This window comes from Rhinatrema bivittatum, chromosome 15 (genome assembly GCF_901001135.1).
Source record: "Rhinatrema bivittatum chromosome 15, aRhiBiv1.1, whole genome shotgun sequence".
NCBI lineage: Eukaryota > Metazoa > Chordata > Amphibia > Gymnophiona > Rhinatrematidae > Rhinatrema > Rhinatrema bivittatum.
Window position 1 is genome coordinate 35765184 of NC_042629.1, and position 16054 is coordinate 35781237.

A 16054-nucleotide genomic window follows, 5' to 3' on the forward strand; every position below is an offset into this window, starting at 1 on the left:
CCTCCCAAACAAAAAGCGCTGAGACCTGCCCGATTCAGCCGTGAATGCACAGAGCCACACGCCCTGCACGCGGCACAAGTCATGCTGGGGAAAGGGGGCCGGGAGGGAAACAGGAATAGGAGAAAAATACCCCAACAGCCCCCTCCCGGAACAGAGCCAATTTTACCAGCAAATTGTCACCTGCATGCTGTGCTGCCTGTTCAGCCGTAAAAGAAAAAAAAAAAAAAAAAGGTTGCTGGGAAAGGACAGACTGAAAATAGGCAGTCTCAGGAACAGGGGGAACAAAAAACTCCCCTGGAGCCTGCAGACGCCCAAGCGGCCTCGTGAGGGAAGGGATCTGGTCAACCAGATGTGCACTCCATGGGCGCACAGACGGGCACACAAAAGAGTGACAACCCCTGGCCCGTCCACCTCAACCGGATGGGGAGGGACCCTTAAAGACTAAAGCCAAAAATACAAACCCCTGAGAGGAAGACTCAATACAACCTCAAAAAAAAAATTCAGAACTGCTGGTTACACATCCTCTGCCATCTGCTGGAGACAGAAATACTGAGGAACTGCAGGGGGCACTGGGGTTTATGAGGCAGTGTCAGAAACTGTCTCCATCTGCTGGAAGGGATGACTAACCCAGCAGTCTGGACTGATCCGGGTATATTCAGGGAATGTGAATTGTCCTAGCTCTGCACCTATTCTGATTGATATTATTGTAATTTTGATCTCTGGCTTTCTGCAAAGAAGATTCATGAAAATACATTAGATTTTGTTTTATTACATGATTGATTGGATCTAATATTCTTTGCTTTTTGTATGATATACTTGTGCATATATAAATTGCAATAAATATAAAATACATACAGATAAGGAATTTTTTATGCAGGTAAGTGCTCAAAATTGAGTAAAATATTTTAAAATTTCATGCATGATGCATAACTAGAACCTTGCCATACCATGCAGTAACAGCACTGACTTGCAGTTCTCAAACAGCAACCTTATGAAAAAGCAGCAATGCAAATACTAAACCCTGCCCTAGAACATTAATACATCATCTACTGGAATACTACAGAGAAACTATATGCGAGCAGAAATACTGCACTTCAGTCACACAGGCAAAATAGAGACCAACCTTTACCTAATATAGAAATAAGAGACTACAAATTAAAAACATGCAGACAAAATCAAAATAGAAAGCCTGAGAAACTAGACTGAACAGTGGAATACTGAAGAGCAAAATACCAACAACGGCATTTTCATGTTTTTTGTAATGTGCTTTTCTAATTGCTAATCAGTTGGTCCTGGTCTCTTTTTCCCTTGTCGCTCATTTCCTAATTCCTTTTCAGTGTCTTCCACTATCTTCTTCCCTTCCTCCTTCACACACAAACTCTCTCATATGCTCTTATGTACACAGACTCACACATTGCGGCTCCCATTCTCACCCATACAGTCCCACCATGGGGGAGGGACCTTTAGGTATCACCGTAGGAGAGCGGGGCTCAATTTCTTCTCCAGTTTAAATGTAGAATTTCTCCTTCCAAAAAGTACAGCAATCCCCATAGGGAGAGGTACATCCATCTGCTGGAGACTGAGAATACTGAAGGACTGAGGTCACTGTAGGGGTGTATGTAGGGTGATGTCAGCTTTGAAACCTGACTCCATCTTCATCTGCTGGCAGGGGAGCATAACCCATTGGTCCTGAGTCCATCCGGCTACATGCTAGGAAAGCTCCCATTCTCACACACATGTAGGGCCTTTTCATTAGGCACAGCCAAAGTCCTACTTCAGCGACCTGTCTAGCCCCTTCCTATCCACTTGGTTCAGGTCCCTACTGAGCGTATGTTCTTAAAGTAGGATACCAGAGTGCCTCCTGCTATCTTCAGGCCATACGGCCCACCAGTCTTCCTGCTTGGGGTGAGTGGGGGCCGGAAGCTTGAGCGCACACATGCTCATACCCAGTAGAGGGTATGATCACGCGCCGTGCTTTCTTTGGCTGCCGGCTGGTTAGGCTCCAGTGCCGGCCCACTGCCTCCCTGGGTGTGCCATGCGCATACCCGGCGGCACCGGGCCTGGCCTTACAGCTCTGGCCCTCTTCTTCACCATCACAGGGGTGGATTCTGCGATGGCATTGCTCCAACCAGCCTCTTCCCGTTGGGTGGGCCAAGGTCCAAATTAGGTGGGCAACTGCTCACCCAGGCCTACCCCATGGCTAGCAGCACCCTCCAAAGCTTTGTCTGACTCCATCTGCTGGACGGGGGACATAACCCACCATCTGGACTGATCCCAGTACGTACAAGGAAAACAGATTAGATGAGGTTGCACCGCAAATGCAGTCACATCACAGCTCATCTTCTCCACAGTACGACAATGAATGGGGTGGAGAGCAGAAAAGTACGCACAAGGATATGCTCGGAGCACCAGTCTATTTTATTAGAGGGTAAACTGTCTACTGAGAACACAAACACCTTGTCTGCAGATTGAATAATTGTTCTGCCTCCCTACACTTTAAAAAGAATGTTACTCAACAGCATGACAGCAGCTACTGTAAATCATTTCAACAGCACTTTCAACCTGGCCGGCATTTTTAACACTCCCTGTAAAGGTTTCAACCTTACTGCAGCACACCGGAGTGTTAGACTAAACTGTCACCTGGGGATTTCAGAACCTGAACCCAACATCCTCTGGCACAGAGTCAGAGAGCAGATCCCGAGATAGCAAGAGGCATTGTCACTCTGCCCCACTCCAATATATGCTCAAGTGTTCAACTGCAGATATATAGTACACCCTGCAAGTTTAAAACTACTAAGTGACTGGTGCTCACCCAAGAGTGCAGTTATCAGTGGGGCGTTTAAAGCCATGAAATCGAAAACATTACGCTGACTTACAGGTCATACTTGCTCAGTTATTTTACTGCTCTCAGATAGGCAGGCCAAATATTTTAGGGCTTTGGGAGGATTTATTCTAGGGTGAATATAAAAAATAAGCTTGAGTTCTGCATTAGGGTGCAGCTATTTTTGCCCACAACATGGTCACTACTTGTTACCTAGGCACACAATTTAAAAGAACAAATGCAATAAGGTAAGTCAGAACATACAATACAGTTCAATCAAAATCAGACCTTGAGGGGAGCCTGGCAGGCCTGTGTGAGTTGTCATACTGTGGGCGTAGGGGGGGAAATTAACATTTTCTTTTTACCTCCAAATGTATTTTCTAAAAAGATAGTGCCCTTGGTGGAGGACTGAACTGCTTAAAACATTGCTCAACTGCCTTCAGCTTGGGAAATGCAATGAGTCACATCATCTGGAAGCATGGTTTATCAAAGGGAACACTTTAAATAAGCAGAGAAAAAAAAAAGCTAAGCGGCCTGTAAGCAAGGTGGTCCAGGCAATGTCGTCAAAGTACCTGGACAATCCCACTGGGTTAGAACATTATTAACCAGTCAAAGCCAGCTTCCAAAAAAGTGCACCACTATACAGATATTCTGTATCCCTTTCTACTCAAGCATTCAAAAACCAGTTATCCTGAGCCTGCAGCCACCTCGTGAAGGGGAGGGATCTAGCCTACCAGATTTACACTCCATGGAAGCAAGGATTGAGCAGACAAGGATCACCAACCCCCAAGCTCATCTACCTCAACCAAGAGGGATGGTCCCCAACCAGGACCACCACCCTCTGGGAGGAAGGATCAAACTTTAAAGAAAAAAAATATGGTCTTCTGACTGCAGAAGTGCAGGTTCCGCACCATCTTCTGTAGACAAATACTGAGGAACCGCAGGTGGCACACCAGCTTATGTAGCAGTGTCAGTAAAACTGTCTCCATCTGCTGGCAGGGATGCAAAACCAAGGAGTCTGGATTAATCTGGGTAGGTACAGGGAATGGAAACAGCCATGAAGAAAACCCATAAATTCGGACACAAATATGAAGTCTGCTCCTAACTATGGACATGCTCACAGCGAGTTCTGTCAATGATTTTTCAAGCCCAAAAAAGAAAAAGAAGACTGGTTTTCCCAGGTTTACAGCTCTATCATTCCCACCATTCAGCAGGTAAGCAGAAGTACATGCAGAGTGCCAGAGAGATGTACTCACTTTGAGGATCGGGGTGTTTTCCTGCCCTGCCTGGAACACGGCACGGTTACAGAGACCAGCAATTCTAGCTAGCGCAGTCCATGTGGCAGAGCTCTTATCAAATGAGGCACCTAGAGAAAATCAGCAATGGAAACTAATGTCATGGTTTTAACAGAACACAAGCAAGATTTAAACATGAAGAGCAGAAGTCACTAATTAGGATTTGGCAATTAAAAAAAAAAAACAAACAACCACCCGTAAATCATTACTGGGGTGCAGAAATCCAAGAAGCAAATACTATTTTCTAGGGGAAGAATGCTCATTCGTCATCTCCAATGCCAGTGAGACAAATCCATTGGGAAGGCGAAGAACATAACTGGGGTGCATAAAAAGTTATTACAAAGTAGGACATAACACCTCTGCACAGGTCTCTGGCAAGACTTGTGCATCTCTGCAAACCACATGAATGAAAGACCCTGCTAATGTGAAGTTACTTTAAAGGAGGCCACCAAAGCTGTGCATGACCTGCACTATGAGGAGCTAAAGATGCACTGGTTAAAATTGGAGAAATTACTCACCTGATAATTTCGTTTTCCTTAGTGTAGACAGATGGACTCAGGACCAATGGGTATTGTGCTCTTCTGCTAGCAGATAGGAGACAGTCAAATTTCGAGGCCGACGTTACTCTACATATACCCCTGCAGTAACCTCAGCTCTTCAGTATTCTCTTTGAAAAGCCATTGTGGATATATCTTTGCTTAAATAACTTGATTAAACTTGACTAAAACTTGAACTGGTTCAACTGATTTCAAAACTGGAGACTGTCCGTGCACTCAGATTAACGCCGACACCGGACAAACTGTGGGTGACGAACTAGGGTTAGACAACGGCTTACCTGTATTTGCTTAGTCTCAAGATTCGCTTTCCGAGGTCCTCCTTCTCTAGGGCAGCCATAGGCGGGATGCTGAGTCCATCTGTCTACACTAAGGAATATGAAATTATCAGGTAAGTAATTTCTCCATTTCCTAGCGTGTAGCCAGATGGACTCAGGACCAGTGGGATGTAAAAAAGCTACTCCCAGACAGGGCGGGAGGCTGCCCGTGGCCCCCTTAGTACTGCCCTTACGAAGGCTGCGTCTTCTTGGGCCTGAACATCCAGGTGGTAGAACCTGGAGAAGGTGTGTAGGGAGGACCACATCGCCACCTGACAAATCTCAGCAGGCGAAAACAACTTGGTTTCTGCCCAAGAAACTGCTTGGGCCCTAGTAGAATGAGCCTTAACCTGTAGTGGTAAGAGCTTTCCTGTCTCTATGTAGACTGCCTTGATTACTTCTTTGATCCAGCGGGCTATGGTTGCCCGCAAGACTGCTTCTCCTTGCTTCTTTCCACTGTGGAGAATGAACAAGCAATCCGTTTTGTACACCGGTTCTGATCTTTCCAGGTATCGCATCAGGAGTCTGCCGACATTTAGGTGGCGAAGAAGGCGTGAGTCTTCAGAGTCCTTATGTTCATCCGGAGATGGCAAAGAGAAACCACTTTCGGTAGGAAGGAGGGGATGGTGTGTACCTGTATGGTTCCAGGAGTGAACCTAAGGAACGGTTCCCGACATGATAGTGCCTGTAGTTCGGAGATGCAACGAGCTGAACATATTGCACCAGGAATACAGTCTTCAATGTTAAGAGGCGTACTTGAAGGAAGCCCCTGCTAGAAAGTTTAATACTAGATTGAGATTCCATAGGGGAACTGGCCACTTTAGGGGTGGCCGGAGTTGTTTAACCCCTTTTAGGAAACGGAACAAATCCAGATACCGTCCACTTTGGCTCTGAAGCAGGAGTGCGCAGCTACTTGGACCTTGAGGGAGTTCAGTGACAACACCTTCATACCATCCTGTAGGACCTCCAGAATCATGGGATCTTGGTCATCCGCGGGACTATCCCGCGGTCCTCGCACCAGGCTGCGAATACTCTCCAGATCTGTATGTATGACAGATGTTGAAAACTTGCGTGCACGGAAGTAGGGTGTCAATCACAGCCTTCGAATAACCACGCTTTTTTAGGCGAGTCCTCTTGAGGGCCAGACCATAAGAGAGAATAGAGATGGATCTTTGGGAAGAATCTGGTCCTGCCTGAGAAGGTCCCTGTGTGGAGGTAGGTACAGAGGGCTTCCCGCAAGGAGTCTTTGCATGTCTGCGTACCTTGGGCATCTTGGCTAATCTGGGGCCACTAGAACAAGTCCCCTGTGATGTTCTCTCTTGCGCATGACCTTGCCCAGTAGTGGCCATGGGGGGGGGGGGGGAGGCGTACAGTAAGTCTTCCTCTTGCCAAGAGCGTCGATCCCTTGGGAGTGGGGCTCTCGTCTGCGGCTGAAGAACCTGGGGACTTGGGCACTCAGATAGGTGGCCAGTAGATCCATGACTGGGAGGCCCCAGCGATTTACTAATCAGTTGGAAGGCCCCTGAACCTGAGAATGAATCATGCCAACAGATTTATTTATGTTTTCGATTTTAACCCCTAAAGAGGCTTCTAGATCTTTTATTGCAGTCCACAGTGTTTCCTGGGTTATCACCAATGGTTTCTCAGGCATTACAATATTTGCCTGGGGATTCGATATAGCAGTATCCCCCTCCCTCGGGGGATCTAATGCAGCTCCATTTGGCTGCCGTTGACCCTCCTACGGATCTGCTAAAAATAGAGAGTCCTGGTTTGGTGGCAAGTGGAGTTCAGGACTGAGGGAGATGGAATTCCCAGGGGATGCAGGCATAGATGACTCTAGGCCAATTCCCAACATTCCTGAAGGTGTGCTGGTAGTAATTGGTTGCATAACCTTCAATAGTCTGCTGGGAACTTAAAGGGTCGGAGGGAAAAAACACATACAGTTCCTTTCCTCTTTTTCCCATGCCAGTAGATCCATGGCTGGGAGGCCCCAGAAATTTACTAATCAATTGGAAGGCTGTGGTCGACAGTGTCCATTACCCCGGGTCCAGACAGACTCTCTGCTGAGACGTTCTTTTCCTGCGATGTGGGAGGCAGAGATCCTTTGTAGGTTTATCTCCGCCCATGCCATGAGAGAGTATCTCCAGAGACACCTGCTGGCTCCTGGTTCCTCCCTGGAGGTTGATGTAAGCAACCGTTGTAGTGTTGTCAGACATTACTCAAATCACTTTGCCTCTGAGTCTGTGGCTGAATCGCAGGCACGCTAGTCTGACTGCTCGAGCTTCCAGGCAGTTTATGTTCCATTCCGCCACCTCTTTGTTCCATTGTCCCTGGGCTGTCAGTTCCTGACAATGGGGCTCCCCACCCTCGCAGGCTCACATCCATGGTGAGCAAGATCCAGTTCAATGTGGATAGGCTTACTCCTCTTCTTAGGTGGTCTTCCTGTAGCCACCACTGAAGCTGAGAACGTACCTCTGCTGGTAGTGGAGGTGAATTGAGTAGTCCTGGGACAGTGGGTTCCATCGTGACAGTAAGGAGCACTGGAGTGGTCGCATGTAGGCCCTTGCCCATGGGACGACCTCCAGGGTTGATGCCATGAGGTAGAGGACTTGAAGATAGTCCCATACTTTGGGGCATGCATTGGTCATCAATCGTAATTGTTCCAGTTTCCTTCTCCTCGAGGGAGGGAGGAAGACTGTTCTGTTTGGTGTCGAAATGGGCCCCCAGGTACTCTAGAGATTGAGAGGGCTGCAGACTGCTCTTGCCTGTGTTCACCACCCGAGTTCCTGCAGTAGGTTCTTGACTCTGCTGGTCACCTGCCGGCTCTCTACTGAAGACTTTGCCCTGATCAGCCAGTCATCCAGGTAAGGGTGTACCAAAATCCCTTCCTTCCTCACTGTTGCTGCCATGACCACCATAATTTTGGAGAATGTTCTGGGGGCGGTTGCTAAGCCAAAAGGTAGCGCTCAGAACTGGTAATGGTAACCCAGTATTGCAAAGCGTAGAAAACGCTGGGGATCTTGATGGACTGGAATGTGAAGGTAGGCTTCGGAGAGGTCCAGGGAGGTTAGAAACTCTCCTGGTTGTACTGCCATTACGACGGAGCGAAGAGTCTCCATGCGGAAGTGTAGTATCCGCAGATGACGGTTGATGTTCTTGAGATCCAAGATGGGTCGGAATGATCCTTCCTTCTTGGGAACGATAAAATAGATGGAATAGAGCCCCGTATTTTGTTGGGGCGAAGGAACCGGAATTATTGCCTTCAGACTACGTAGTCTTGTCAGAGTGGCTTCCACTGCCAGTCTCTTGATGTGGGAGTGGCAGGCTATCATAAATTTGTCTCGAGGGATGCTGCGGAACTCTAGGAAGTAACCTTCTCGAATATTTAGTACCCATTTGTCAGACGTGATCTCAACCCATCTTTGGTAGAAGAGGGCAAGTTGACCCCCTATTTCCTCTTCCTTTGGATGGGTCAGCCCATTCTCATTGGGGAGCACAACTGGAGCCTGCCCCCGGGCCTGTTCCTCTCTTGGTCTGTCAGTTCCAAAAGGACTGGACCTTTCCAGAGGGACAAAGTGCTTGGAACTGCGAGTTCCTGTAGGGTCTAAAGCAGGGGTCAGGAACCTTTTTGGCTGAGAGAGCCATAAACGCCACATATTTTAAAATGTAATTCCATGAGAGCCATACAATATGTTTAAAACTAAATACAAGTAAATGTGTGCATTTTATGTAAGATCACACTTTTAAAGTACAATAAGTCTCTGAAAATATTACACCAGGCCTAAAGACACCAATACATCTCCTATTAGGAAAACGGACCAAGTCAGGCTGCTATAGAGTCCTACACAGAAACTACACGCCAGCAGAAAACCTCACCTGAATCACGTGCTGTCCCTCACCTAACATAGAATAAAGAGACCAAAACGCATAACAAGAAGCATGCAGACAAAAACTGAATTGGAAACTGCAACAAGCCAGAGTCTCTGTATGCAGTGTAACAAAGGAAAAAAGAAACATCACACATCCTTATAAAACAAATCAAGAAATATAAAATCATCAGCAGTAAAACTGTACTAACAAAAAGAACATATTTCGAAACAGCTGAGTGGAATATCCAATAATTAAAAACTCATATAAAACATTTCCAGATACCAACAAAATATTTCAAAATAGCAGACACAAAGATCCAGTAATGAAAAATAATAAGGATACAAAAATGTTTTTGCTCTGCATACCTGGGAACATTTGATATCCAGGTGTCCTGAGATTGTTCTGAATTAGCAGGAGGTGGGGTGGTTTGCTTGGAACTTTCTCCTCTCTCAGTCACATACCAGCGCTCTCTCTCACACTGGCTCTCAATGACTCACCTATACACACATGCTCTCAGTCACTCACATATACAAATGTTTTTTCTCTCTCACTTATATAGGCTCTTAATTACACATTTACACACATGCTGTCTATCTTTTCACGCTTACACACACACAGGCTTTCAATCACATAAATACATGCTGTCTTTTTCTCTCACACACAGACTCTCATTCACATGCTTACAAACATGTCCTCTCTTTCTCTCATTTACACACAGGCTCTCAATCACATACTCACATGCTCCCTCACCTAAATCAGCTCTCAATCACACAGACACACATGGTCTCTCTCTCTCATTTAAACACAGGCTCTCAATCACATACTCACATGCTCCCTCACCTAAATCAGCTCTCAATCACACAGACACACATGGTCTCTCTCTCTCATTTAAACACAGGCTCTCAATCACATACTCACATGCTCCATCACCTAAACCAGCTGTCAATCAGACACAGACACACATGATCTCTCTCTTACTTATACACACAGGCTCTTAATCATACATACACATGATCTCTCTCACACACAAAGGATCTCAATCATACACACATACTCTTTCAAACAAACAGGTTTTCAATTACAAACTTACACATACAGGTTCCCAATGGTAAACTTACATTCATGCTCTCTCTCTCACAGGCAGGCTCTCAATCACAGACATACTCTCTTTCACATATACAGGCTCTCAATCATTCACATACATGCAATCTCTCACTCTCACACACAGGATCTCAAACACACATGCTTGCTCGCTCATTCACTCTCTCTCTCCCCCTCCCCCACCCCCACCCCGGGAACTCGCGGCAGCAGCAGCCACCTCCCAACGCTAACCTCCTTCATTTTCAGCCCTCGCGGAGGCGAAGGCGGAGTCCCATCGGCCGCGGTTGAAGATTTTCATTTTCCTCCGAGCCGCGCTGCAGTCTTCTTCCCGGACACTAGCGTGCCTGCGCGGGTCTTCCCGCGCAGGCACCCGATGCTCTCCACTTCCTCTTCCGGGCCGCGGGAAGAAGAGAGCACGGCGTGCTCTCTTCTTCCCGCGGCCCGGAAGAGGAAGTGGAGAGCATCGGGTGCCTGCGCGGGAAGACCCGTGCAGGCACCCGATGACTCCAGCGCTGGCACCCGGCTGACACCGGATGACTCCCGCGCAGGCACCCGGATGACTCCAGTCGGCGTGCTCTCTTCTCCTCCCCCCCGCGGCCCGGAAGAGGAAGTGGTGAGCATCGGGTGCCTGCGCAGAAGAAGAGACCACGCTAGTGTGGTCTCTTCTTCCCGCGCAGGCACCCGATGCTCTCCACTTCCTCTTTCGGGGGGGGGGGGGGGGGGGGGGGAGGAGAAGAGAGCACGCCGGTGCCGCTGACTCCAGCTGTCCTGCTGCGTTCCGCCCGGGCTGACAGCATTTTAAGCCCGGGCGGCGGGGAACCGCGAAGTATGGCGACACTTGTCTGCGAGCCAGATGCAGCCCTCAAAAGAGCCATATCTGGCTCGCGAGCCATGGGTTCCCGACCCCTGGTCTAAAGCATTGTGAGCCTCTGCCCTTGGTTCTTCTGGGGGAGGGGTGCTGAGATTTTACCCCTGTCTTCCAGTAGACGAGGCACTGGGGATGCGCCCCATTTTAACTTCTCCAATTCGCTTCTGAACAAGATATCCTTTAAAGGGCATTCTTGTGATATTCGCTTTGGAGGTCACGTCAGACGAATTCCATAGCCATAGTTGTCTTCTGGCTGCCACTACAGAGGCGGCTACTCTGGCTGAGGTATGCACCATCCATCAGGAAGGCTGCTGCAGATTCCATCATCTCACAGGTACACGTTACAGAGTTATTTGCCTCTCTCGACAGGAGCAAGCAGGAACGTGCCACCAGTGCGCAGCAAGAAGCAATCTGCAGTGTCATTGCTGTTGCGAAGGCCTGCAAGAATGGATTCCAATAGTCTATCCTGAGTATCCATCAAATGCAGCCCATCCCTCAATGGGAATGGCTGTTTGCTTTGAGACGGCACAGACCATGGCATCCACTTTCGGGAAACGCAGGCACTCCCTTGGTCACTGGTTCAGAGGGTATAAGGCTTCCAAGGCTCGACCCCCTTTGAAGCTGGCCTCCAGGGCATCCCACTCCAGGTCAATCAGTTCCTGGATGGCTTCCATCACTAGAAAGCAGCCTGAGAATTTACGAAGGGACACCAAGATGGGGTTCTTCTTTGGTTCCGCCATAGGATCCGTGTCTGGAATACCCAGTCTTCAGAGTCTGGGAAACAAGGGCTGGTAATTCATCCTTGTGGAAAAAGCAAAGCATGGTTCGGTATGGTTCCAGGCCTGGAGGGATTTCTCCTTCTTCTAGGGAGTTGCCATCATCTGAGGTGTCTGGGTCCCCGTCAGGGAAATTCTTGGTTAGGTGAGGCATCCCCCGAGGCATCCGAGCAGGACTGGGAGGATCTTGTGCTTCCTGCAGGGGTTGAGCCCGGGGTGCAGCCAGGGCTGATTGCGCCTGAATGAAGGCTTACAGCCCTTGGAAAAATTCTAACCAGGAGAAGGTCCCTGGGTCCATGTTAATCCCAGGGGGAGTCTGTGTAGGAGCCCCTGAGGTGCCCTCTTGTGGAGAAGCCATCTTGGAGATGCACAGATCTGTGGAGCTATCGTCTGTATCTGTTCCGGACCCATCCCCCCGACAGTGAGGGACCAGGCTTTGGTTCCCCATGGGCATCTTCGCAATGCTGACACAGGCAGGACTCCAGTTCAGGCTGCGCGGCTCTTATGTGGCAGGCTGTGAAAAGAGTGCCTTCTGGCCTTTTTGGACGCTGGTGCCATAGCCTCTATGTCTAGGCGCACAGGTAATGAGTTTCAATGCACGCGGTGCACTCAGTTGTGCGCGTGCCTGTACTGGACGCACACAATTTAGGCGCATCGGCCGCCCGGCCTGCCCCACTCGTACCGCCAGTCGAGAAGGGAAGATGGCACCGGTGAGGGTCTCCTTTTACCTCGCCGGAAGGAACAATTGGGTATGGCAATCCGAGCCGATCTTATGCCGGGACGGTCTCCAGCTGCGGGAGGAGAGGGCTCTGCCTTCACTGCTGCCTTTCAGCCACTCTGGGGGCTACGTCCACGCCAGGAACCAGCTACTGGACCAAGGCACATCTCTGAGGGATATCGGAATCACCTCAGGAATTCTCAACTGGGGGGAGGGACCCTTAGGTTTCACCACAGGAGAGCGGGGCTCGATCTTCTTTAAGGTAAAATTTGTTTCTTTTTTTTCTTCTTTGCTGTAATTCTTAACACTATTCTAGTGTGTGGGATAGCGTCCGCATCTGCTAGGAGACAGATACTGAAGAGCTGAGGTTACTGCAAGGGTACATCTAGAGTGACGAAAGCCTTGAATTCGGACTCCTTCTCCCATCTGCTAGAGGAAGAGCACATAACCCACTGGTCCTGAGTCCATCTGGCTAAATGCTAGGAAAATCTGCATTAGAAGCAGAAGGCAACATTTTCTACTGCTATGCACAAGGATGAGGCTGTTTATATAAAGCTGAAAGGAGGGAAACCAAATGCAAGAAACTATTTTCACTGATGGTGGACACCTGTGTCTGACTTTCAGTGGAGGTGGTCAGTCTGGAAACAGTGGCAGAACTGAAGCACGCATGGGACAAAGGGGGGACAATGGCAGAGTAGGGAGGGAAAACCAGACTGACAGCACAACAGGCACACTGGGTGGATCAAGAGATCCTTATCTGCCAGCATCTATTTCTAGAAGTCTCATTCTTGGATTTCAAAGGAAAGAATGTGTTCTTAGAAAGCAAAATAGAAGACAGCTGACCTGCACATGTGACTGGGCAGAGGGACAATTTAAAAATTAAATTTAACTGAAGCATTTAAGTAAGCTAGCTGGGGATTTTAAAGTATGGTAGCATAGTCAGGAGGAGCAGACTGGTCAATTCATTGATGCTTTCAGTATTTCTTTTACCCCAGGTTCTCAAATGGACTGGTTTGAAAAGAAAATATGTAGTTCAAGACCTCATTTTGAACCCCTTGGCTCCCCCACCTTCATTTAGATAAGTAAACCCCATGTTGTGGTAGAGCAGGAACTGTAAAGTTCATTATTGCACAAGTTGAGTTACCAAACAGAGTCTCAAGTGCAGCATGCTAGAGCTGTATATCCCTCGCTGCCCTTACCACTTTGGTTCTCTGTAGTGTCTGCCTCATGGATCTGGTTGTCAAACCACATATGGGCAACCGTCATTCGGTTCTGTGTCAGGGTTCCCGTTTTATCAGAGCAGATGGTGGATGTGGAACCCAAAGTCTCCACGGCTTCCAGGTTCTTCACCAGACAATTCTTCCGGGCCATACGCTTGGCAGTCAGCGTCAGACATACCTAATGGGGGGAAACCAAGCTTGTAATGCAGCAGCCTTCACTCATCTGTAATGGTTTGCGTTTTCAGAGGTCTCAGCGAGACACTGCTATTGAGAGGGTTCCGCTCTGAACACTACATTTTGAAGAAACATTTGCAGAAGCTAGACCCCCACATCAGATTTCATTTTTAGAAAAAAGTCCCACATTGGTTTCAAACACTAAACTCACCCACGAACAGTGTGCATAAGTGCAATAAAACAGAAGTGAGATTATACTGCAGTCAGCAAATTAAACTACAAATATAAAAACATACAAGTGCTTTACAGCATGATATAAAATGTCCTGAGGCCCACATATTTGGCTTGACAGAACTGCTTGGTTCATAGCTATCACGTGTCAGCCCTTTTAGGAAATGTGCCCATGGTGAAAGACCAGCCCCAGCATGTTTTGGCTTGTGCGCTCAACACTGAGAAATCCCTCCCGTTCCAATGTCCTCTCCCACTTACCGTGACTGTGGCAAGGAGCCCCTCTGGCACATTAGCGACAATGATCCCAATGAGAAAAATAACCGCTTCTAACCAGGTGTACTCAAGGATCAGGGAGAGGATAAAGAAGCTGACGCCCAGGAAGACTGCCACCCCGGTGATGATGTGGATAAAGTGCTCAATCTCAATAGCGATTGGAGTTCGGCCACCTTCCAGCCCAGATGCCAGGGTAGCAATACGACCCATAACAGTGCGATCTCCGGTGTTAATGACAATACCACGAGCAGTGCCTGTAAAAGATGCAAGATCTCTCAGGGAAAGCAGGTCCATATCACTACTAACTGCTCAGGGCCCTCACATTCACTGCAAGGACTGAACAGTACACGTGATGCTCATTCTGCTGCAGCAGGTTAATTACACGTGTACCATAATATTTACTATGCTAGGTAGCATGAAGCTGGTTTGAATATGAACTGGCATTACCCGCAAATAGATGCCAGAGTAGTAGGAGGCTAATTGACAACCTGACCATAATACCCACCTTCCACACAGTTGGTAGAGAAGAATGCAATATTCCTAGTCTCCAATGGGTTCTCGTTTGTGAAATCTGGTGACCGGGTCTGAGGCTCCGATTCACCAGTAAGTGAAGAGTTATCCACCTATGTGCAAGATTGGATGGGGGAAATAAAGGAGAGACACGAAACTGTAAGAGGAATACTGGCTGTCATTTTCTTTCCTCCCTCCCAAACTCAAACATTTTTATTGCATAAAAATGCTACTATCCCCTTAAAACAGCTACTATGTAGAATACCCCAGTACATAAAAACTGGGAAAACGGTGTGGCTGGAAAGCCAAATCACTGACAGCTGTATCACAAAGTTCACGCACCTTGCAACCATGAGCAGATACGATCCTAAGATCTGCAGGGATTCTGTCTCCTCCTTTTACCTCCACCAGATCTCCAACCACAACAGCTTCAGCATTGATGCTCAGCTTCTCCCCGTTCCGGATCACAAGGGCTTGCTGGGAGGGAAGGACAGACCAGTAACTATTTTAGAAGTTCTCGTTTGCTGGGGTTCCTTTTTGTTTAAAAACTACAAAATTAAATTCTGGTACAACGTAAGTCACTTTCTGAATGAAATGACTTTTTTAATAAGCAGTAACCAAGTAACTTGCCTACTATTAAAGCCAAAAGCTACATTAAAAAAAGTGCCTGAATTTAACACACAAGTATTATACTCCTAAGACATTGCATGCCAATTCCAATATATTCAATGGGAAAGGATCAGTAGATACAATAGAAGAACCATATACAATGTTGCTTCTGTAATTGAAGAATACCAATGTTAAGCCCTCAAAGAACCCCCTAGTGCATGGATACCAAAATACTCAGACTAATTTTCAATTGGAAAACGTTCCTCAACATGACTGAAGGAAAATTGGTTCTTACCTGCTAATCATTCCTGGAATACCACAGATCAGTCCAGACTTCTGGGTTTTGCCTCCTTTCCAGCAGATGGAGACCGAGAAAAGCCTTATTGACACTGCTACTTAACCTAGTGTGCCACCTGCAGTCCCTCAGTATGATCTGTACCCAAGCCAAGATGAAAATAACTATAGCAATAAGAGGAACCTTTATGAAAAACTCGTTCCGACTACATTAAGTAGAACGTTATCCAAAGCTACCCACTCTGCATCATTTACACACTGCCATGACAAGCTGGCTTTACTGAATGGGCAGGGTTCTGATTCATCTGATGTATTCCAGGAATAAAAATTAACATGTAAGAACCAATTCTCCTTTCCTGTTCATATTCCAGAGCAGTCCAGACTCCTGGGATGTACCAAGCTCCCCTATACTGGGCAGGAACA

At 47.6% G+C, this 16054-nt stretch overlaps 1 protein-coding gene across 1 annotated transcript in view; it reads right to left on the reverse strand.

Moving 5' to 3' along the window:
• Positions 1–16054, reverse strand: part of ATP1A1 (ATPase Na+/K+ transporting subunit alpha 1) — a 99353-nt gene that overhangs the window by 41691 nt on the left and 41608 nt on the right. Inside the window, exons 6-10 of the mRNA XM_029578591.1 lie at positions 15071–15205; positions 14724–14841; positions 14204–14472; positions 13520–13718; positions 4078–4187 (exon numbers count right to left, since the gene is read on the reverse strand). Of these exons, the coding sequence (XP_029434451.1) occupies positions 4078–4187; positions 13520–13718; positions 14204–14472; positions 14724–14841; positions 15071–15205 (831 nt within the window). The remainder of the gene's footprint in view (positions 1–4077; positions 4188–13519; positions 13719–14203; positions 14473–14723; positions 14842–15070; positions 15206–16054) is intronic.